Source organism: Macaca mulatta, chromosome 10 (assembly GCF_049350105.2).
Source record: "Macaca mulatta isolate MMU2019108-1 chromosome 10, T2T-MMU8v2.0, whole genome shotgun sequence".
Lineage (NCBI taxonomy): Eukaryota > Metazoa > Chordata > Mammalia > Primates > Cercopithecidae > Macaca > Macaca mulatta.
The window spans coordinates 112,514,588-112,539,313 of NC_133415.1; the positions used below are offsets into that span (position 1 = coordinate 112,514,588).

The 24,726-nt window shown below is 50.5% G+C and overlaps 1 protein-coding gene across 12 annotated transcripts in view; it reads left to right on the plus strand.

Moving 5' to 3' along the window:
• Window positions 1–24,726, plus strand: part of PHACTR3 (phosphatase and actin regulator 3) — a 271,374-nt gene that overhangs the window by 145,375 nt on the left and 101,273 nt on the right. For all 12 annotated transcript variants that reach the window (XM_077952097.1, XM_077952093.1, XM_077952092.1 and 9 more), the window contains one exon: window positions 21,140–21,301. In XM_077952097.1, coding sequence (XP_077808223.1) covers window positions 21,140–21,301 — 162 coding nt within the window. The remainder of the gene's footprint in view (window positions 1–21,139; window positions 21,302–24,726) is intronic.

Genomic DNA, 24,726 nt, shown 5'->3' on the forward strand with positions numbered 1-24,726 from the left:
CGAGGTCAGGAGATTGAGACCATCCTGGCTAACATGGTGAAACCCTGTCTCTACTAAAAAATACAAAAAATTAGCTGGGCAAGGTGGCGGGCGCCTGTAGTCCCCGCTACTCAGGAGGCTGACGCAGGAGAATGGCATGAACCCAGGAGGCGGAGCTTGCAGTGAGCCGAGAACTTGCCACTGCACTCCAGCCTGGGTGACAGAGAAAGACTCCTTCTCAAAAGTAAAACAAGGTGGCACCTCAGATTGAACTGAGGAAGGTACAGGAAGCCACTGCAGTGATGTGGTGGGCAGGGTTGGCACCTCTGTGCAGTGGCATTCAGGAGTGAGGAGTCAGCACTGTGGCAGTGCTGGGAGAAGGTATTCCTGGAGGAGAGGGTGGCTGATTGGAAGGCCCTGAGGCAGCAACAAACAGGGCATGATCAGGGACTGCCCTTTGCAGTCAGCGTGGCTGGAATGGAGGGAGCATGATGGAGAAGGCACCAAGTGAGGCCAGAGGCTCCTCAGGGGGTTTGGATTGGATCCTTAATGCAGGGCTGGGCAGATGCGCTGGAGGGTTTCAGCACGGGATGGCAGGGCCTGCTGTGCATTGCTGGGGATCTCTTTGCTTCCACGTGGTCCGTGGACCGGGAAGTGGCCAGAATGGCAGCTGGGATGGGCAGGGGATGCGGGGAACACTCTTGCCATCGTGCGTGGCTCACATGATGGGGAATGGGCTTGGGGGGCAGCCATGGCAGGAGAGGAGCCCACAGGGGTTTGGGAGAGGTTAGCAAATACTCATGCTTGTTTTGGGAGGAGCCTCTGCTGGGGTCAGGGCGTGGGGGTGGCGGTAAGGACCGCAGCTTGTGAGAGGCAGGCCTGGCTGCTGGGTCCCACGTGCTATCAGATGGACTCCTATATGGCATGTTGGGAAAGATGCCCTGTGGCTCTCAACCAGCTCAGCCTATGGCCCTGAGAGAGGATGTGGGCAGGCCCTGATGATCTTGGTTTTCTTTCTTTTTTTTCTTTTTCTTTTCTTTTCTTTCTTTTTTTTTTTCGGCTTTACTGAACTATAATTCACATATTATACAATTCACCCTTATACAGTTCACAGTTCTGTGGTTTTTACTACATTCACGGGTTTGTGCAACTGCACCACAGTCTAATTTTAAAACACTTTCATCATCCCAAGAGGAAACCCCACGTCCATTAAGCACTCACTCCCCACTTCCCCTTTCCCTACCCCTGGCAACTGCGAATCTACTTTCTGTCTCTCTGGACACTTCATACAAATAGGATCGTACAGTGTGGGGTCTGCTGTGACAGGGTTGTTTCACCTAGCACCGTGTTTTCAAGTTCACCGGCATTGCCAGCATGTCGTTCCTCTTTAGGGCTGATACTATTCCATTGTACATAGACCATATTCTCTGTATCTATTCATCTGTTGATGGGCATTTGAGTTATTTTCCCACTTTGTGTCTATTATGAGTAGAGCTGCTGTGCATATTCATGTGCACATTTTTGTGTGAACACCTATTTTCAGTTCTATGGGATCTGCTCAGGAGTCGGATGGTCATATGGTGACCCAGTCTTTGGGGCAAGCTCAGGAGCAGAATCATTGTACGTTGACTCGATCACTGGGGTCTACTGAGGAGTCGAATGGTCATATGGCGACTCGGTCTTCAGGAAATGGTAAGGAGTAAAATGCTCATATGGCGACTCAGTCTACGGGAAATGGTAAGGAGTAACAATGGTCATATGGTGACTCAGTCTTCGGGAAATGGTAAGGAGTAAGAATGGTCATATGGAGTAAGAATGGTCATATGGCGACTCGGTCTTTGGGGTGTGGTCAGGAGTAAATCCTCATGGTGACTCGGTCCTCGAGGTCTGCTCGGGAGTAGAATCATTGTATGGTGACTCGATGTTGGATTATTTGAGGAGTTGCCAGACTCCTTCCGTGTTGGCTGCCTGGTCTACAAACTCCCCACTGTGTGTGAAGGCTCTGATTTCTCACCTCCTTGTCCATACCTTTTATTGAGCCTAAACACCTTTGACATAGTCACATCTGACCTGAGCAGCTGCCTGGCCATAGTGCCAGCACATCCCTGGCCACGAGAGGTGGTGCCTGGGCCAGCCAACATGCACCCTCAGGGTTGGGATGTGATATAGAGCAGAGCTTCTCTCATTCTGTTTCTGCCCATGTTCATTTCAACCCCCAAAAGGACTTGAGCTTCCAGGCTTTAATTTCGTTCACTTAATGCATGAGGCAGGAAATGATTTCTGAGGCCAAGACCGGAGTGGTCCCCAAGGACTCCGTTTCAACAGTGTATTTAAACCACCACGTGGGGGGTTGTTTGCTAGACTGGGAACTGTGATCAGAGATCTTCCAATATTTCATGTTCATAAAGGCAGTTTGAGAGTAATGATTTTTAAAAAGGTATCTGAATGGGGAGGAATAGGATCATTGTGAGGTCCACAGTCTCTTTGTCTTTGAAGTTTGCAAGAAGCAACTGAACGAGTTCCATGCTTTGTAATACTATGGTCTGGGCACCCTCAGGGGTGTGTGGCCAGCAGGGACCTGCAGGAGTCCTTTTCGCCTGGGGAGATTTGAAGCCTAGTGCACATAACCAGGGCTGTCACCCAACGCTGTGTGATTCTGGGCTAGTCAGTGAGCCGTTTGCAGTTAGCTCATCCTTTTCACCTCGGTTTGAGGCATCTCTTCCAGGAAGTTTCTCCAGTCCCAATACATGCTCTCAGGTGACTCTCTCCCTCTCCTCAAAATGCTTACCTGCATTTTCACGATGCAGTTGTGATGCGCAACATTCACTAACTGATGTCTGTGAGCCCAGGTGGCTGCCGGGTAGGTATGTGCTCAGGTGTGCTGTGTGCTCAGTGAGGCTGTGAGCCCAGGTGGGTTTGAGCCCAGGTGGGCTGAGAGGTCAGTGCGGCCATGAGCCGAGGTAGGTGTGAGCCCAGGTATGTAGAGAGGTCAGTGAGGCTGTGAGCCTAGGCGTGCTGTGTGCTCAGGCAGCTGTGAGCCCAGGTGGATGTGAGTTCAGTGAGGCTATGAGCTCAGGCAGCTGTGAGCCCTGGTGTGCTGTGTGCTCAGTGAGGCTGTGAGCCCTGGTGTGCTGTGTGCTCAGGCAGCTGTGGGCCCAGGTGGACGTGAGGTCAGTGAGGCTGTGAGCTTAGGTGGGTGTGAGCCCAGGTGTGCTGTGAGCTCAGTGAGTCCAGGTGGGCTGTGTGCCCACCGAGGCTGTGAGCCCAGGTTGGTATGAGCGTAGGTGGGTATGAGCTCAGGTGGGCTGTGTGCCTTGTTGAGGCTGTGAGCCCAGGTGGGCTGTGAGCTCCGTGAGGACAGGTGGGCTGTGTGCCTTAGTGAGGCTGTGAGCCCAGGTGGCTGTGAGCTCCGTGGGGACAGACACCACACCTGGTTTTGCTCATGGGTATCACCCCAGTACCTGGCTCAGAGCAGATGATTGTCTTGATTTGGGTTTTGGGGATGTGATCCTGGGATGAGGATTCCAGAGCAAGTAATTTATAAGAAAGCTCTCCCAGGAGAAGCTGGCACCAGTGCTGGGAAGGTGGCACAGGGAGGCCAAGGAGGGGTTGTATCAGGCACAGCTGTGCAGGGGTAGCTGCGGCCCGACCCTGAGGGGACTCTGAGTGTGAGTGTGTCAGAGTTTGTCCCTGCTGAGGCCAGAGGCTAGGCTACATTCTTGCCACCACCGGTCATGGGCTCTCGGCTCTGTGCAGGAGGGCAGACAGGCTGAGAGCCTGGGAGTTGGCCTGTAGAGGTGCCTTTAGGGACGGAAGCACATGGGAGCTGGGAGGCTCCACAGCCTTGGACTAGAGGGGTGGGCAGAGCACTGACAGTATCCTCTTGGGGTCAGGCCTCGTGGATCCAATGTTCTACCCCGATCTTCTCTGACAGGCCTTCCAGAACAGGGTGTACCATGTGCTCCAGCACGAGGGAGACATGCTTCTGATGTCAGCTATGGCAGTGCTTCCAGGGTCGATAGCATGAGCCCAGTTGACAATCCCCACAGCCAGATGCTTTGAAGTATGTGATCCTTGACAAATTTTTAATTTAGGGTAATTTTAAGTTTGCATATTGCATGAGACTTTACTGCTCTTTGAAATCTGCATAAATCACAGTCATGCTGCATGTTTGGGTTGTCACTTGGTGTCCTGGCCAGCTTTTGTTGGCCCCCGAATCCTACTTCTGCTAAGGGCTGGCCTGGTGTGTGTGACCAGAATGCCAGGCCCAGAAGCCACCAGCACTAAGTCAATGGGAAGTGCTTTGCTCGTGCAGAGCTGCTGCTGCTGGAATAATTGCATCACTTATTTCCCATGACACTGGGCCTCCTTAGCACCAGGTCAAGCCAGACTCAAGATACAGGCAAACGGAAAAACGCAGAACTGTTTTCTCCTCCTGCCTCCCCGGAAACCCCTGCTCTTATAGGTTGGCTGTGTTGGTCCAGCCCCAGCTTCTTGACTTGGCAGGGAGTTCCACAGGATGAGGACGTGCTTTTTGTGTTTTTCTTTGCACTAAACTACATGTAACATCAGATTTACCATTTCAACCATTTTAAAGGGTACGATTCATGTGTGCCAATCATGCTAGATATAATTTGCATTTTCCTGAATATTAATTAGGGGGAACATCTTTTTTATATGCTGTTGACGGTTTCGATACCTCCTTTTGGAAGGTGTTCCAGGACTTTGCATATTTTCCATTGGGTTATTTGACTTTGTTCATTTGTGGGAGTTCTTCTGATATTCTAGAAACTGAACTATGTCCCTTAAATATGTTAGAAACATCTTTTCCTGCACTGTGTTTTGTCTTTTCATTTTACAGTGTTTTTGATTAAATTCTTAATTTAAATAACTAAAGAGTAGAATTCAGTGCTCTGCACGGTGAGTGCAGTCACATTGCTGCAAAACCATCACTGCTGTCTAATTCCAGAACCTCTTCATCACCTACAAGAAAATTGTGAGAACTCCTCATTCTCCCCTCCTCCAAGCCCCCGATAACTACGCATCTACTTTCCATCTCTATGAACTGGTCTGTGCTGAACGTTTCATGTAAATGGAATCATATGCTGTATGGACGCTATATGGACTTTTGTGGCCGGCTTCTCCCGGGTGGCATGATGTTATCAGGGTCCCTCCGTGCTATAGCAGGTGTCCAGGCCTCATTCCCTTTTATGACTATGGAATGTTCCATGGTCTGGATAGACCATACTTGATGTGTCCATGTGTCAGCTGATGGACATTTGGGCTGTTTTTGCTTTAGGTCATACTTTCTGCCTGATGTAAAAGTGCCAGTCATGTATAAGGACTGTAGTTAGCGCCACCGTGCCACAGCTTAGAGGAAGAATGAGGGACTTATTGGGTTGTCAGAGGTGCCGTTCTTGACCCTCAGAGACTTTCTGTCTCCTGGAGGAGAAGTGGCTCTGTTGGACAGGTTTGAATCTTGAGAATTCGCGGTCCCTGGGTTTGAGGCCTGACTGTGCCACTTGATGCCATGTGACCTTGGGCAAGTCACCTCTCCCTCTGAGCCTTGCTTTTCTCACCTGTTAAATGAGGTACTTACAAAGCTGAATAACCTAATTCAAACACTTTAAGTCTGAAATGCTCTGAAATTTGAAACTTTTTGAGTGCTGACATGATGCTCAAAGAAAATACTCATCAGAACATTTTGGATTTCAAATTTTTGGATGCTCACCTGGTAATGCAAATATTCCCAAATCAGAAGAAATCTGAAATCCGAAACACTTCTGGTCCCAAGCATTTCGGATCAAGAATACTGTAGTTGCAATGCCTGCCTCCTTAGTGGTGTGATGATGACATGCAATGAGACATGAAAAGGGCCCAGCACAAAATCATCTGGCATCAAATACCCAATGGATAGGGGATTTTGTTTATTTTGTTGTTATTATTGTTGTTGAGGTAAAATTCATGTAACACAAAATTAACCCTTTTAAAGTGTACAATTCAGTGGCGTTTAGTACATTCACGATATTGGCATCTGCCACATGTGTCTAGTTCCCAAACATTTTCATATCACACCCGAAGGAGATCCCATGCCCATCCTGCCCTCCGCTATCCCCTGGCAGCCACCAGTCTGCCTTGTCGAGTGGTCTTTTGTGACTGGCTCCTTTCATTTAGCACCGCGATCTTGGGTTCATGCATGCTACAGTGGGTGTTGGTGCTTTCTTCCTGGTACGAGCGTAACGTGGTCCAGTCATTGTGGAAAACAATTGGGTGGTTCCTCAGAATGTGAAATATAGGATTACGTATGAGCTAGCAGCTCCACTTCTAGGTATCTAACTAAAATAATTGAAAACAGGCATTAGGGGAAAAAAACACCTGCACATGAATGTTCAGTAGCAGCACTGTTGTTCACAACAGCCGGTATGTGGAGACAACCTAAATGGCCATCGACAGATCGATGGGTTAACAATTTCCATACAATGGACGATTACCTTTTGTTATTACTATTATTATAGCTTTCTTAACTCCTATTGATTTGTTCAAAACTGACCTCAGCTGTCATCTCTTTTCCACAAAGAGTCTTACCTGAGTCTGGAGGCCATTCCTTTTTCTGACCACAGAACCTTGTCTTAATCTCTGTCATGCCTCTTCCATTCATTAATTCATTCCCTGATTCCTTCCAAAGTATTTTGGGTGCCTGTTATAGACAAGGTCACTCCAGTGGGGAGGGACCGACAACACCAAGTCAGCTGAAATAACAGCGCCGTCGAGGGAGTGTGCCATGCAGAGAATTTTGGGTTGGGTGGGAGGGTGCTTGGCTATCTCACTGTTGCTCTGATGGACCAGGAGGAGATATTTGCAATGAAACCCAAGTGATATGGAGGCAGCTTTGCAAAGGTGGAGGACAGCCTCCGTTGAGGGGCTGCTTACTAGGGTCCGGAGGTGGGATGAGCTTGGGGAAGCTGCAGAGAACTATGAGGTTGGAGCTGCTCATAGGGAGAGGTCACCGGGCTTTGAGGGGCAAAGGGAGGCCTAACTCCTGTGGAAGTCACTGGAGGGATTGAGGCAGGGTAAGGTAGGGTCAGGGGTGTATACGATGTGACCCGAAGGCGGGGCATTACGGGAGCCTGGGAGTGATGAGGGAGACCTGTGCCAGGGGAGTCAGGGCAGGGCAGATGTAGCAAAGTCACATTGTCCTGACTGACCGTTCACTGGCTGTCCCTGCTCCCAGGTCTCAGGACTGTGAGGGCAGGCACTGGGTCTCAGGCCCAGAGTAGATGCTCAGAAAAGTAAAGGTAGACCAGAGCACCAGTGATCCAGTGCAATGTGCAGAGTGAGGGGGCAGTAGGCAAAGAAACTGCATGGCCCAGATCACTCACTGGAGACCAGAGACACCTTAGTGTCCCAGGATGATGAAGAGCAGTGGGCCAGAGCCAGGGGAGTTAGGGATGCATCTGCTAGCCAGGCTGGCCCTCCATGTGGGACACAGAGAAAGTGGTACCTCAACAGCCATGAGTGACCTTTAAGGATGCCCACAGATGGTGCCATCTCAGGAGGAGGGTCCCAGAGGGACTGGCTCTGCCACCTGCTGGCAGCTGCTCCCAGAATGCCTGCACTGCATGACTTGCTGGTTTGTGGGAATGGTTCCATCTTGCTCGGTCACTTCCACGACAATCACCAGAGGAACCAGGCCTGGGCAGGGGCCTGTGGTGACGTGAGCAGCCCTGATGACATCAGAAATGCAGACAGTTCCAGATATTCAAGCATGATGTCCTTGGCTCTCGGGTGAAAGTCCTCTTCAGTGTGGCCGGGAAAGTCATTGAATTCATGTTGGACCCGGACCTGGTAAATCTTCAGAAGCATGCTCTGTTCTGCAGGATTTTAAGCTTCAGATGGGCCTAGATTGCTTTGCACAGGTAGGGCCTGTGCACTAGAGCATAGAAGGATCTTCAGCCCATCTCCTTTTGGTTCTCATATACTTGCTGAGCCCTGGCTAGGCCCTCCTGGGCTCTGTTTCAGGGCCTGCAGAGGCTGCTGTATAGGTCACACTTGGTCTCTGCTCTCATGGTCAAGTAGCCAGGATGGACATAAAACTAATGAACACATACATCAAGAGCTCATTAAAAATTATGCTGAAGGCCATGGTGGAAAAATAACAGGAAACCTAACAGGCAGGTAGGAAGGATGAGACCATGAGGGATGAGTAGGAGTTCATCAGAGAAAAGTGTTGCCTCCAGAGGGAATGGCACAGGAGGCAGCCCTATGGGGGAAAAGCACTTAATGAGTGAGGAGGGGCATGGTGGTAGAAAAGCTTAAGAAATGGAGGTCTGAGGTTCCAGTGGGGGTTTTATATTTCATCCTAAGAGCCACTGTGATGTCATGAGGGTGAGCAATACAGGGCCCTGTTTGCTTGCTTGCTTGTGGGGTAGGCAGGACTTGAAATGGGAAACCAGGGCAGAGGCTGCAGAGTTGTACAGGTGAAAGTGATGCTGGACTGCCCCCCAGGGGCTGGAAGTGAAATGAAGATAAGAGATCAGGATCCAAAACCATTTCTTCTCTCCCTTTTTCTTCTTGGGGCACCCAGTAGTATTTTTTCCCAGAAGACATTTCTTAAAGGATCACTTAAGGCAGGAACTGTCAAACCCACAAACCAAATTCACTTGCTACTAGTTTTTGCAAATAAAATTTTATGGCAACATAGCCATGCGCATTAATTTATGTCTCATCTGTGGCTGCTTCACACTACAGCAGCAGAGCTGAGTGGTGGCAGCAGAGACTGTGCGGCCCGCAAAGCCTCAGAGTTTTATTATTTGGCCCCTTACAGAAGACATTTGCCAATTCCTGACTTAAGCAAAGTGAGTGAAGGATACATTTTCAAAACGCAAATCTGTTGGCGTAAAGTCTTCCTAGCACTTAAATGTGTTTAATTCCTCTGAAAAATGCTAAAGTATACACATTTTCAAAATTGACTTTTGTTTTTCTTTAAGCTTTTGCTGATATTATATATGAGAAACTCACCTTATGCTTTAGGTTTAGAAAGTCAGGGTTGGAACTCAGACTTTGAAGATATTGTGTGATATTATTTCTCTAAATTTCTACATACTAAAGTCCCCTGATGTGTTATTTCACTTTTCATCCTTTCTCTGAAATGCTTATTTTCCCTCTTTTCTGTAAAATATAATCTCTAGGAAGAAGTTTCTAAAAGTAGCGTTTAGCCTTTGCAACGATAAAGGTGGGCTTCTTGTACAAGAATTTTTAGAAGAGTTTGTTCATTGCAAATGCAGACGCATCCTACTAAGCCACATAACAAAAAATAATCACAATGATGACAACAACAAAACCAATTTTCCAGATTCCACCTTTCTCCTTCCCCATCCTCTTCGTGTTTGAATTTGTGCTGCCAAATTCTATAGAGCATTTTCAGATCCACTTGATTTACAGATTTGAGCTGAATTTCACTTGGAAAACTGACCATATGTCTGGCAGGCACCAGCGACCATTGGCAGAGCTATGGGGTTGATACTAAACAGATGGGCTTTCTAGTTAGATGTGCTGTTTTTTCCACAATACATATGAGAAAGAAAAGAAGCCACTTTAATAATGTCTTGATTTTTCCACTGGTGTCAGAGGCATCAGTGATGCCCATTTATGTAGTCTTAATTTCAGCATCATTGTTGTGCAGGGTGCCTTAGACAGCTAGAAGAAGCTTAGTGACTTGGGAAATTTTGAGGCCCAACTTCTGCCTAGATCTTAGAGAATCCTGTTATCTTTAGAATACAGATAGTGGAAAAAATACTTGTATAGTCAACAAATAAATTATTAACACTATTTAGCAGGAATACATTCAAAGTGCTTAGTCCTGGGTTTAGTGCTCAAACTATTTGATAGCTTTTGTGGGGTTATTGCAGTCTAGGCGGCAAGGTGTAAATAGGGGTTGTCTGATAGATCTGTTTAGGAAAATCTAGCTAAACAACTGAATACGATTTCTTCCTGCAGGACTTCTCAGAGCCTATACTATGCTAATATGGATTGGGGCTCTCACGAAGAGGCTTTTAGTACAGACAGCATTTTCCAACTACTTTAATCCTCCCAGCATCTCCCTATGCTAGAGTTCCATGGAAAACACTCTGGGAAACACTGGTATCATGCCTAGATGGTAAATTGAAGATCAGAGAACCTGGACAGACCTGCCATTTACCAGCTGTGTGACCTTGAACGAATGCTTTCCTGCCCCGAACCTCTACTCTTTAAACGTAAAGTAGAGCTGAAAACATAGGCCCTGCCTGTTAGGGTTGTTTGCCTGGAATGAACATGCGAAATATTTTGGTGGCCTCCCTTTGGGCATTAAAATATAAGTTATCCTAAATTTAAGTATTTATTCAATTCACAGTTTTCCAGGGGCCAGTTGTTCACTCTGAAGCTTAGCCAGGCTTTTGTCTTTTCTTCTCCGTGCTTCTTAGCACCTCCACTAACCAGCAAAGGAGAGAAAGGAGATGTCCTTTGAGTTAAGGGCTGCTGAGGGGGCAGCTAGAAGAAGCCATGGCCAACATGAGGTCTGGAGGTGGCTCGGGAACTGTAGTTACCTTCCACTGTCAGGAGGCAGTAGGACAGCTCCAGGTCATTGCTAATAATCATTGGCCTGCATTTGATTCTGCTTCCATTTTTGTACCATGGGATCAACCCATTCATTCATTTATTCACTTACTCACTCATTCATTCAACCTACCTGCCGGGCACTGTGCTAGGTGCCAAAGGAGGGAGCGGGCCCTAAGTCTAGGAATTGCACTGTGCAATTATTGAGGTCTCTGTTTCCCCCATACTGGAAAAGTCAGCAGTTATTCCATCAAAAAAGGGCTGTAATCAGATTACAGATTCTGATGAATGAACTTGCAGGGCTGTAGGAAAAAGCCTAGAAGGTTTAGGGAATACAGCCATGGGCATTTAGCAGTATTTTCTTCTCTTTTTTTGAATAAATTCACTCCTTTTTTTTGCATCCCTCTCTGCCCTCCACCCAACACCAGAAGCAGTTTATTCCTCCATTATAAGCAGTGTGACTATAGGACATGTCAAATGGTCTCACTTTGTCCTTGGATGGTGTGACCCTTGTTTTGTTTTTATTGATCAGCACACCCAAAATATCATGCTCTTCAGTCATTACTTAGGAATTTTCTAGGGGTGGAGGAGGTCAAACCAAGAACTTTTACATTTGGGAGATTGAAATCTATTTTTAAAACTTGATTTTGGAGGTTCAGTTCCATTCTGGTGGTCACTCTCTGAAAATGCCCAGCACTTTTTCTGTAGATGGCTGTCAAGCCACATCTCTTGCAGCCTGGCCACAAGCAATTGGTTTTTCAGTGCTCAGTGCTTCCATGTGAGGTTATTGTATGTTGCTTTAATGGTTAACTTCTTCCTAGCCCTGTTTCTCCTTCCTCCTCCCAGATCTTAGACAGCAGTGTTATCATCTGCTCTGTGTCATCTAGCATAGGACTGGGAGAGGGGCGGAGTTGTCAAAGAGTCTGTGGGGTTAAGATCTCTTACAGCAGATGACCTGAGTTCTAAGCCCCACTCTGTCACTAACTAGCATGTGCCTGGGGAAATTATTTCACATCTGTGTGCCTTCATTGTCCTCATCTGTAATGTAGGTGATGAAAATAGTTCTCTGCTTGCTAGGGTTATGATGGAATACAATGAGCAAATTCATGCCAGGTGCTCAGCACTGAGCCTGTTGCACAGCAAATGCTCAGTAGATGCTGCCGTTGCTGATGACAGTGATGACAAAAACAAACCTTCATATTCCTTGGCTCTTCCATATGTTTGGGTGCCCCCATGCCCTGCCTTCCTGCCTTCAGCCTTGTTCCCCCTACAGTCTGCCATCCTCACCGAGATTCCATGTGGTCTTTTCACAAGGCTGAACTTGCTCCAGGTCCCTCAGTGACTCCACATTGCCCCCAGGACTCTTATCATAGCCACACACAGCTCTTCTTGGTCAGGTCCCCACATGCCTTCCCAAGCTCACCTCTGTCAACTCTGTTCCATAGACCGCAAGCTCCAGCCTAAGGGTTCTCAAGTTCCAGTGCACATACCCATGCCAGCAAATTAAGAACACTAAGAACGATGCAGTTAGTTTTTCGTTTACAATGTATAGTCAATTAATTTTTTTTTAAGAGACAGGGTCTTGCTCTGTTGCCCAGGCTGGAGCACAGTGGTGCAATCGTAGTTCACTGTAACCTGAAACTCCTGAGCTTAAGCAATCCTCCTGCCTGAGCCTCCTGAGTTGCTAGGACTACAGGTGTGCATAACCATACCCAGCAAATTATTTGCTTAGTTTTTATAGAGACAGGGTCTCACTATGTTGCCCAGGCTGGGCTTGAACTCATGCCCTCAAGCAGCCCTCCTGCATTGGCTTCTCAAGCCACTGTGCCCAGGCCTAAAAATTCTGTTTTTGTTTTTTTTTTTTTTTTGAGACTATATTTTTCTTATTATGTATAGTAAGTGGTGATGCTCATAGATGATTGCTTTGTGTAGTGTGTGTGTGTGCGTGTGTGTGTATTCATCATGATTGGCATAATGGACATTAGCATATCTGTGTGGATCCCAGTTTTATATGTGGAAATTTCACTGGGTTTCTGAGCCTTAGAGACTGGGGACCTCAGACCTAGCTTCCCCAAATGACCCCCCGTTCCCCAAACACCATGTACTGCCATGCATTTATGAATTTGCACTTTTTACTAAAATCCTACTCAACCTCCAATACCAACTCAATTATCACTACCCACTATCTCCTCTAGCTTCTAGTAGCCTTCTTAGAGTTATCCCACCCTCAAGCAGGAAAAGTTGCTTCCTCTGCTGTTATAATCCTCTTTCTCGATTCTTCCTGGTGGTTCCACGCACCTTAGTTTTCTCTGTGGTCACTGAGTCCCCCGGGAGAGAGGGTGCCTAGCACCACCTTGTCCCTCAGGCCTAACGCTGTGCTTTGTTCAAAGACAATGGCCACTATGTATTGGTGATACAGGTAAGGGCTCAGAGAAGAAATAGAGGCCATATCTCAGCTTCTTCTTTGCTTCTCTTGTGGCTCATGTCACGTTATGAGGCTGCCTTACACTTTCTGTGTTTCTTCTTTTCTCCTCCGTAAATACATGAGCTTCATGCAGCGGGAAACAGCGGGCATGTTGATGCAATTTACTGCTCTGTCGAAACTCAGAGCAGTCCTGACACACAGCAGGCCGATGTGATGAATGGGTTTGTGAGTGAACGAATGAAACAAACAAGGAAAAAATCATTTTCTAATATTGTCTGATAGAGATGGCACCTTTCTTCTCTAAGAAGTCAGCCGTGCAGCACACGGCACTGGGTACCTGACCTCACTCCCCCACAGATATGGGGCCTTCCTTCCAATATGTTTTTGGGGAATTCTGTGAAGTGGAAGGATAAGATAAGATATCTTAGTGGATAAAAGATGAGGATGAAAAAATACCTGATGTCACTAAAGGGTGGACATCAAAGTCAGACGGACGAGGAGCAGACCCTGGCTCCAGCATTTCGCAGCCCTGCACTCCGGATTCACAGGTCGAGCAGGTGTTTATTTGAGCACCCCCGGGTGCCAGGAACCAGCAAAGACGCCAGAGACTCAGCAACAAACACGAGAGTGACGGTTCTCGTTGTCGTGGAGCTTATGTTTGTTCCCGTGGGAAATGCAGATGACAGTCAATGAACAGTGAATCCCAGGACACAATTTGAGAGTGATCAGAGCTAGGATGGAAGGAAATGTGAATAGAGGGATTGGCCCTGTGCCAGGCATGGAAATTAGCCTGTAAGCTCCGTCATTCCTAGAACAGTTCTTGCCTCGTAGCTCTGTGTGGCTGTTGATGGGGGAAAGGGATGGAGTCAGTTACCCAGGGACAAGTATACCAGCTACTGTGAGCCTGAGGCCTGGGAGAGGGCTGGCTGGAGTTGCCAAAGAGGCTGGAGCCTGCCCCTTGAGTTGCAAGTGTGTGATATCAGCAAGGCAGGTCCAGCTGCCCCATCCATCATCTGAGAACCGAGGCTGTGTGTGGCACTTCCTCACACAGATGCCAGGTGTGGGAAACACTTCCCATTAATTAACCTCTAATGCCTCAGAGGTGGCAGAGGTGCAGTGGAACTTGGCACTGCTGTTATTCAGAGGCTGGGCGGTGGCTGCTAATGTGTTTGCACCTTCCAGAGTCTCCCCAGTGTGAGAAGGCAGTTCCTCAGGAACTGCAGGGAGAGACGCCGAGAGAATTCCTGGAGTAGGGGGAGATGTTCCCCATTTGTCCCTTCCCTCTGTGGACAGGTGTGCATGGGCCACATGCACCCACCCACAGATGGCATCCCACCCATGCAGGTGCACACCCACCCATGCCCATGCACACTGGCTCTGCAGGTGTTCACCCGCCCACCCTCAGAGGTACACACCTACCCGCTCTGTGCACACCTGCCCACCAGCATCCGTGGGCCACACCGTGCCGTGGATGACCACACCTGCCCCTCTGTACACCTCAGTGATGCGCTCATGTCTTCTGCCCCGGGGTGTTTGTAAGTAGTTTTCTCCTCCGAGCAGCACTTTTTTGAAGTTTCTCTTCTTGGGCAGAGAGTCATAGCTCTCACAAGCCCTCCCCTGGCACAGTCCTGGGCTTGAGCCACCCCAGGGAAGACAGAGGGGAGAGGGAACTTCCTCCCAAGGGGGATGCAGAGCAGCGCAGCCTCTACCCCAGGCCCCTGGGCATGGGGTCTTCACTCCTCGGATGACACCTGAGCCCCTTCAGGAGCTGCTCGGACTAAGGCATCTGTCCTGGTCAATGCATTGGATTTTTGGTTTAGGAGCAAAGGGTCTTTTGTCTTTTGAGCTGAAGACCCTCTAGTGGCTCCCTGCTGAACTCTGAATCAGGTTCAAGTCCCTGACTATGACCCTGCCTGCCTCCCCAGCATATCCATGCCTCTCAGCCACTGTTCCCTCCTGTCTGGGACAGCCTGCCCCTTTCCCATCACAGCCCCCGTCCTGTTCCCCACTGGGGCGGCCCTCGGGGGCACTCCCTGTCACAGTGGGTCAGTCGGCACCTGCCCTCGAGGCTCCCCGAGCAGGCCCTGGGTCCTGTCCTTCCTTGCGTCTGTAGGGATCCTGGTTCAGGGCTCTCTGTGTCCCCCTGGCACATGCCTGAGCTGTTGTTGGCACTGGAGATACAGCTGCAAACATCCGTCCAGGGCCTGCAGTCAGGAGCTTCAGCTCAGGGCATGGGCAGGAGGAGTGGAGACAACTACAAACAGGCAAACAAATAAGTGTGTGCGTGCATGTGCATGTGTGTGTGTGCGTGTGTGTGTGTGTATGTGTGCATGCACACCAGCTGATACCTGTGATGAGGAAATAAAGAGTAAGGCAAGAAATAGTGATGAGTGCTATCCCACATGGGGTGAGCCAGGACTGTTTAAATTCACACCTTTATTCATTGTTCATCTCCCACAGGCGAGTACAGCCCCACAAAGGCAGGCATTGTCTCTTTTGTTCACCTCTGCACACCCTGTGCCTATTAGGATACATGGCACATGGTTGGTGTCAGTATGTATTTGTTGAAAGTTTGAGTGAGTGAGTGAGTGAATGAGTGAGTGAATGAGTGAATGAGTGAATGAGTGAGTGAATGAGTGAATGAGTGAGTGAGTGAATGAGTGAATGAATGAGTGAGTGAGTGAATGAGTGAATGAATGAGTGAATGAGTGAGTGAGTGAGTGAATGAGTGAGTGAGTAAATGAGTGAGTGAATGAGTGAGTGAGTGAATGAGTGAGTGAATGAATGAGTGAGTGAGTGAATGAGTGGGTGAGTAAGTGAATGAGTGAGTGAGTGAATGAGTGAATGAATGAGTGAATGAGTGAGTGAGTGAGTGAATGAGTGAGTGAGTAAATGAGTGAGTGAATGAGTGAGTGAATGAATGAGTGAGTGAGTGAATGAGTGGGTGAGTAAGTGAATGAGTGAGTGAGTGAGTGAGTGAGTGAATTCTTAAAGGGAGGGAGGAGTGCAGTCTTCTCTGTGGCCAAAGTGCTCCCTTCCCAGCCCTCAGCTCTGCTGTGAGGACCATTGTGTGTCAGAGACGGGGTGGGAACCCCAGAATCTACTCCAGCCACTAGGGCAGAAGTGGGGGGAGGCAGCTGATTAAAATAGTGAAGATGGTGACAGTGGTCCTGGCAGAGATGGTGGTAGGGAGGAGAAGCCACTGCCCCTCCTGCCCACCTTCCACCAGTGGAAGCAGTCACAGAGCCACAGCAAGAAGTAGCAACCATACCTCCAAGCAAGGCCCTGGCAAGGGGAATGCAGGGAGTGGGGAGTGGGGTCAGTGCTTCAACCTCCTGTTAGTAAGTGGCAGAGCCAGGAGGGGAGCCTGGGGTGCCTGGTCCCGGCCGCTGTGTTCTTCACAGCTACATCACATTGGCTTCCATGGCATGTGGCAAGCACTAACACACAATAAGGATGATAATAAGGGGGAGGGGCAGCAGAGCACAGACAGCTGCACAAGTTTAGTGATTAACTTGGATTTTGTCCTAAATGAGACAGGGGAGTGAGCAGGAAGTGATAGGGTTAGAGCTCTATTTCTAAGACATCGGATCACAGGAAGACCAGTTGCTGGGGCAGGGATGCTGGTGCCGGAGCAGGGTTGTAATGAAGCAGGTGGCAAACAGAGTTGGGTTCAGGGTCTGATCTGTAGTTTATTTTATGTGCTGCTCCTTTTTGCCTTGGCTGCTAGGAAGCTCAGGGCACGCAAATACCCTTCTCTGGAGCCCATGTGGTGTCTGTCGTGGGGATCCCCTAACTGCTTGATGCTGTGGCCCTGAGCAGACCCTACTTTTTCCAGATCCCTCCAGACACTCCCTTTATCCTACAGCTGTGCGTGTGTTTCTGGTGACTGCTGCTGATTCTTTGTGAAGGAGGTGAGATATAAATAAAGCAATGATTATGCTCCATCCTCGTCTCCTCTGCTCATCCCTGGGGATCTTCGTCTTCATCTTCAGCTGAGCTTGGAGGCTTGGGGAGACCCAGCCCATCCTTCCCCTTATGCCAAGAACACTCAGGACAGCCGGCTCCCCCAGGGCCATGTGGAGTCACAGTCTTGCTCCCATCTGGCGTCTGTAGGTGGAGGAAGGAAAGGAGAGGATGAGAACATGGAATGCACTGTCTCTGAGGAGAGAAGGACCCCAGTACATCCCTCTGCCTCCCGTGGCCTTGGAGAGGGTGACCAGGAGGATCTGTGGTTGATCGGTGTTCTGCAGCTGCCCTGATTCCACACATTTCCTGGGCTCCCACTGGGTACCAGGCACTAGGTGCTGGGGTCACCCCAAAAACATGGTGGAGGATGCCATTGCTGTAGCTTCCTTAATGGTTTGCAGAGCCCAGAATGTCAAACAAGACATTCCTGGGCTTGTCTTTCCCCCTGGGGCTGCTTTGTGGAGCATCTGTGGACACAGCACCTAGCACAGTTAACACTGTGTTAGTCCATTTTCATACTGCTACAAAGAAGTGCCCCCAATTAAACAAAAAAGAACTGCCCAAGACTGGATGATTTATAAAGGAAAGAAGTTTAATTGACTCACAGTTCAGCATGGTTGCGGAAGCCTCAGGAAACTTACAATCATGGCAGAAGGTGAAGGGGAGGCAAGGCACCTTCTTCACAAGGCAGCAGGAAGGAGAAGTGCAGGGCGAAGGGGGAAGAGCCCCTTATAAAACCATCAAATCTCACGAGAACTCACTCAACATCACGAGGACAGCATGGGGGAAACCACCTCCCTGATCCAATCACCTCCACATGGTCTTTCTCTTGACACATGGGGATTATGGGGATTATAATTCAAGATGAGATTTGGGTGGGGACACAAAGCCTAACCATCTCAGCACTCTATTAGTAATGCCTGGAGACAATGGCCTTGTGCCCCAACCCACCTGGGGCAAGCCTAGTTTATCCTCTTGTTTTGGTGTCCCATCCTTCCATGTTCTGCTTTGGGTCCCCTCGATGCAGCTTTGGAAGGTGAGAGGGGTCTCTGGAGTCAGGGTGCTCAAGGTCCTGCCCTGCCACAGCATTTCCCAGCTCTGAGACCAACAACAAAATGGCTCAGGGCTTTGATCCTCAGTTTATTCATCTGTAAAATGGATATAAAACTGAATGATCTCTAGCTCATAGATTTATTGTGAAGGTAAAATAGGACAATGCCTTAGGATAGTTCCTGGCCCTGCACAGACAGTGACCAACGTTTACCCCATCATAATTATTCTATTGCTTATATAATAGAAATTATTATAATAGGAATTTTTACCAAAAGTTACCCGTACTGGCATGGTATGTTAATCAGTGACTATAAAGTCTAGACACACAGATAATATTATTTTACATGGATGATAACATAAACGATTAATAAACTGTGTATCGTGGATGTTTATCTTTGTTCCAGATTGTTTCCATTTTAATTATTTTTAGAGACAGGGTCTCTCTCTGTAGCCCAGGCTGGAGTACAGTTGCAAATCATAGCTCACTGCAGTCTTGACCTCCTAGGCTCAAGTGATCCTCCTGTCTCAGACTCTTAAGTAGCATGCACCACCATGCCTGTGTAATTTTCAACCATTTTTTTTTTGTAGAGGTGGAGTCTCTCTATGTTGCCCAGGCTGGTCTCAAACTCTTGGGATCAAGTGATCCTCTAGCCTTGGCATCCCAAAGCATTACAATTACAGGTATGAGTCACTGCACTGGCCTTTCCAGAATTTATGACCACATTGAGTCCTCCTCTCAACCTTACCTATCAGGGATGATTATCATGGTATCTTTTTTTTTTTTTTTTAACAGATGTGGAAACCGAGGCTCCAAGGGGCTGGGTGGCTTACTCAAAGGCCCTGGGCTAGAGACAGGTGCAGCCCTTTGGAAGCCAGACCCTGTGGAAGCTCTAGAGGCTGCCAGGCAGGCCACCTGTCACTGGGGGCACAGAGGTCACTGCCATGTGGGGCCTCGGGCTCTCAGGTGCTGCCTCATATGACTCTTGTCCAGGCTGAGCGCTGCAGAGCCTGGATTCAGAGCAGACCATCCTGGGCCTCCTTGGGACAGCTGGTGGCGTGCATGGGGTGCCTTAGGTGGGAAAGGTGGGAGTGTAACCCTTCCCTGGGTCTGAGGGGCCTGGCCCATTATAACCCCCAGCCCCTTGGACACTGGTGATGTCCCTTCCCCTCTCAACACTGGTGGCCTCCTTCCCTGTCCTCTCTGACAAAGGTGACCTCCTTCCTCAGGTGAGCCCTTGTGTTAGCCACGCCCTCCAGCCCTTCTCCCAGCATGTCCCTGCTTCCTGGGGCTCTGAGGTCTGCATCAGCTCAGGGCTCCCAGCCCCTTCTACAGGCAACAAGGCAAATTCACCTGCTGGCTATGGAACTGACCGCACGCTGACCATGGGAGGCTGAGCTGACTGTGGGGGAGTGTGTATGCTCGCAGGGTGAGAGCTTCTGGCAGAGGTCTGGGCTCCTGTGGCAGCAGCTGTGCTGGGGAGCACCCCGCAGGTCTGCGATCTTCCTCCCCTGGTGACACTGGGAGGTTAAATCAGAGTCTGGATGGGACTCAGGTCCTTGTTGCTGCCAGAAGAAATGTCCCTTCCCTGTCCCAGGAGGCATCTGGGGCAATGTGCTCATTTATTCTCAGTCCTGACTGGGTGACGGCCTAAACTCTGGTCTACACTGTGACCGTGGGATGGAGGTGACGCTGGCTTACTTCGTGAGCTCCTCTAACTTTACCATTTTGTTAGTTGCATTTTGTTTCATTCGAACTAATCTTTCTTACTAAGGGACACATGCCATGTGCTACAAAAACAGCCTGTGAAGCACATCTCCCTCTCTCCCCTGCCTGCCAACAGCCGGAGTGCAGTGGCGTGATCTTGGCTCACTGCAACCTCTGCCTCCCAGGTTCAGACGATTCTCCTGTCTCAGCCTCCAGAGTAGCTGGGATATCAGGCACCCGCCACCATACTCGGCTAATTTTTGTGTTTTTAGTAGAGACAGGGTTTCACCATGTTGGTCAGGCTGGTCTCGAACTCCTGACTTTGTGATCTGCCCGCCTCGGCCTCCCAAAATGCTGGGATTACAGGCGTGAGCCACTGTGCCCAGCCCCGGGGTTCCCCGTTTCTTTGGGGGGGCCCACAGACATTTTCTCTCCACACGCCAGTGTGCGCCTGTATACCCCCTCTGTTCACACGCTGGTGGCGTGTGTGTGTGAATTCGTGAGCTGGGGTTTTCTTTGGCCTGTTTATCTCAGATCAGTTTCCTGTCCGTGCATGGAGATCCACTTTTTCTTTCCGCATCTGCACACAGGCCGTTGACAGGACAAACGATGACTTACCCGGTCCCCTGTGGACAGGCATGTAGGTCGCTACCGGTCTCTTTTACAACAAACAGCACGGCCATGAGCTTCCTGGGACATTCGTCTTCGTGCGTCCCAGAGTCTACAAACATGGCCGTTTCACGGACATGGGTCCTAGGAGCACTGCTTCCTCTGCCCGCTCACAGATGTGCTCACTCTGCAGCCGTTCGCTCAGAATCTCACCGGCCTGGCTCTGCGCTGGGGTCCGAGGCTGCCCCAGGCCTGGCCTCTGCCCCAGGAGCGATGGCAGCCTGGTGGAGGGCTGGCAGCCAGAGGTCTTTGCAGCTGTTTGGTGCCTACATAGGTAGCTTCATGGGCATAAGACAAGGGAGTGACCCTGTCTGGGACAAGAGGAAGGTAAAGACTCTGGACAAAGTCCTATTCAACGGAGGAGCTGAAATTTATGAGGCAGAGAAGTGGCTGGAGGGAGAGCAGCGTGGATGGAGGGCAGAACATGAGCGAGGGTCCGGGGCAGGCAGCGTTTCGTCCTGGAATTAGGAATGTCTTCACACGTGGTGCTTCGCGTGGCAGGGGGTGAGGGCTTCCGGTGGCCATGAGTGGGGCGCAGGAGGGAGGGTCTCACAGAGGGAAATTCAGCGTACGCTGCTGAGCGGCTGTGGCCACTGTGGGCACACTGCTTGACAACCCTCCTGGGGTCCAGGCTCTGGGGGATCACTGGTGACCCCTGAGGGTGAGAGAGGTCGTCGCCTTGGGCCTCCAGGAGTCACATAGGTTTGGTGGTCACTTGAGGTCCCCCCTTGGTTTTCGTCTTCCAGATGAGATGGACCAAGCGCCCCCGGCGCGTCCTGAATATCTGGTCTCAGGGATTCGAACTCCCCCTGTGAGGAGGAACAGCAAACTGGCCACCCTGGGCAGGATCTTCAAACCCTGGAAATGGAGGAAAAAGAAAAACGAAAAACTGAAGCAGACGACGTCAGGTAAGGAAGGGCCTGGTGCAGGCGCGGGCAGGCTCTGGCTGGGACCAGCGTCCTTGTCATGGTGCCGTGACCCCTGCTGACCTGTGACTTCCCGGCCCCCACACAGGAGGGGCACATTGTGCTTCCTGGCCTGCGATGGCCACAGGAGCCATGCAAGTTACCCCGCTGGCCCCTCCAGGGCCCACCTGGCCTCCCTGAAGCTCTGGGGTGGGGTCGGCACCAGGCACCCCATGTGGGACACTCTGCCCAGACCCTAAGGTGCCCACAAGTCCACTGGGACCTTGTTAAAAACGAAGCCTCTGATTCACTTAGGGCCGGGTTGGGCCAAGACACTGGCTTTGGAGCAAGGTCTCGCTCGCTGGCTTCACTTGGGTGGTGAGCCCCCGGCCCACGCGACTCCCGCATCACCTCACCTCCCACACCTGCAGTCTCACTCGGCGGATGCTGGGGCCTGGGTCCTGCCCCCACAGATGCGGGTTTAGTTGGCCAAGGGTCCCCTGGGTGACTCATAGGGTCGAGGCCGGCTTTGACACCTCTGGGCCTCTCTTCTTCCTGAAAGACAGAGGCTGCTCCCCGGCTCCTAAGCTCTCTCAGCGTGCCTTCCCTACACCCTCCCACCAAAGCATCCAGAACGTTCCTCCACTCACCTCCTGCTGCACCCTCACACCCTGCCAGCCCTGGCTCTGTGGGAAGTGGCATTGCAATGGCTGGTCCCGTTGCCCCTGCCTCCTCGGAATCCACCCTGGGAACTGCAGCCATGAGGCTGAACCACGGACGTTGTGGACACAGGCAGTGATGACGGGACAAGCAGCCATAAGGCACATAACAGCAGAGCACGGCCCCCAGCATTTGGCACGGAGGAGCCAACTCAACCCTCAGAACCTCCTGCTAGGCCAGCACTCCCGCAGGACCCTGCCCCATCGTAGGGATGGAGAACAGGCCCAGAGAGGGAAGTCACTCACCAAGGGTCACACAGCCAGCACGTGGCGGGGCTGAGGCTTGGACCCTGGCAGCCAGGTGTGGTAGCTCCTCAGCCTGGGCTCTGTGGATGGCAGTGTTCTGAGAAGCAGAGCCCGGAGGAGGAGGCCGCATCTCCACCCCACGGCCCCGCCTCCAAGCCACACACCTGTGAGCGACACCTAAAAACAATTAGTGAGGGAGCTGCTGATGTAGAATCAGTCCTGGGCCTCAGGAACCAGCCCTGGCGAGTGCCCGTCTCAGGCTGTTGACTTGGGTGGTCCCTGGGGTCCCATTTCCTTTGCAGCTCTGAAGAGGCACAGGTTTCAGGCTTTGAGGATGGTGGAGATGAAGGCCAGGTGTTACAGTGCCCAGGCCCACGGCAGGAGAGGCAGTCAACACCAACAGCAGGCCCTCCACTCAAGCTTTTGTGCATGCTTTACAAAATTATTATTATTATTTTTTTACCAACCAAGAAGTTGATAGATGAATTCTTGTTGAAATGAAAACAGAACAAGCATCATCATTCAGCAGATCTTGAGCACCTCCTGTGTGCCCAGTACCAACGGGAGGGGCCCAGGCCCTGTCCACCCAGAGCTTTCTGCAGAGTAGGGAGTTGAGTGACAACGTGTGGAAGCCACCAAGTGAACCAGCACACGAGTCGATTCCAGACTCTGACGAGGCTGCAAAGCGCCTTCCTCACTGGATGTTAAGCTCAGCCAGGTGGGCGGGGTCCATGTGTTCCCCTGCATCTGGCAGGGCCCCTTGCACACACACAGCACCAACGGGCTCTTTGCAATCCAGGCTTAATGGCAGGATCAATGAGCAGGCCCTGGGGGTGGAAATGAGCAGGGAGGACACTGCTCTGGGCCCAGTGGTCTCAGAAGACCCAGGTGAGGAGGCTGCATTGAGCTGAGATGTCATTGGTTCATTGAGAAAGGCAGGGAAAAGCATTGCAGCAGTGGGAACAGCCCTTGCTAAGGCACTGAGTTGGGGAAGGCTGTCTGTGCAGCAGTGAAAGGCCAGGGGACTGGAGCAGAGCGACCTCCGTGACCTCAGGTGGGTCTGTGACATTCTCCAGGCCTGCTGCCCCCAGCGGTGGAACTGGAAGGCTTATCTTCTGAGGACTTTAGGTTCTTTGGCCTACTCCAAGCTGTGCTGTGTGAGTTCACCAGCAAGATGCTCTGGGGACCCTCCTAGGGCATTGGAGGTCTCGAGGTTATTACCTGCAGCATCTCCACCATCAGGACCGTCATTCGGGCATTTGGAAATTCGAGGAACAGTGCTGCATTTTGTTTACTTATTCCAAACCACTGTTTTCCCTTAAAGCGGGGGGTGTTATTTGTTTCAGCATATCAAATTCCTGATTTCACGGGCATCACGGGTTAGGATGAGCTGAAGTGAATACAAAGATGATTGAAAGAAATATGTAGCGAACAGTGGTTTTGGCAGGCAAGGCTGGGGGAACACGCTAAAGATGGCTCTCACGGGCTACAGGGTGGAGCAGCATCTCAGTCCATGCCTGCCCTGGCAGGTGGCTCAGATCTACTCAGCCATTTACATGCTGTACCATCTTTACAAGCTGCACCACCACTGATGTCCCCATCCCCAAGAGGGGGAGAGTAGATCCTCGCAGCTGCGTCTTTGGGTCACTGGGAAGTCCTCGAGTCAGTGCAGGCAAAGACCTGTGATGTCTGAGGCTGATCACCATGAGCACCACCTGGTGTTGGCCTGGGGATGGGGTCCACTCAGAGCTCGAGGCCTCCACCTCTGTTCTTCTCATCTGCTTTGTGAACCTAGCTGCAGCCTCTTGCTGACACCTCCCAAGGTCAGCATTCACTTTGTCAATTTTATCCACAATTCTGGCACCTGGAAATTGGCTTGGAAATTGGGACCACAGAAAGGAAATTCTGTTTTCTCTGCCCAGAAATGTCCCCACCCTGCTGTGTTTGGGTTTCCCTTTTCATCCTTTGGCTTTAGGATAAATATCCTCGGAGAAGCCACCCCGGAGGTCAAGGGTGGGATGGGTTTCCCCAGACAACTTCCCCCCAACCAGTCCCCCGCCCCAGGTTTGACTTATCCCTCCTCGCCCATTTCTAGACACTTGCCATCTGTCCTCCCACCTGTGCTGGCCTCAGGCAGAGGCTGTGCCTGTCTGGCTCACGGCAGAATCTCCTGTGCCTGACACGGTGCCTGGCACACAGTAGGTGCTCAGTAAATGTGTAAGGGGTTTCGATCGATTGAACACCTGGTCACCATGGCGTGTTCACCCAGTGGAGCCCACACCTGTGATCGTGAGGCTACAGGGGTTCCGCTCTCCGTGACTCCCCAGCACCCAGCTCAGCACTTGGCACGTAGCAGATGCTCAGGAAATACTTTCGAACAGGTGAAATAATTCCATTGCCAGTGCCTGTCTGTCATCTGCCTCCCCACCTAGACATTAAGCTCAGCCAGGTGGGCTGCCTCTG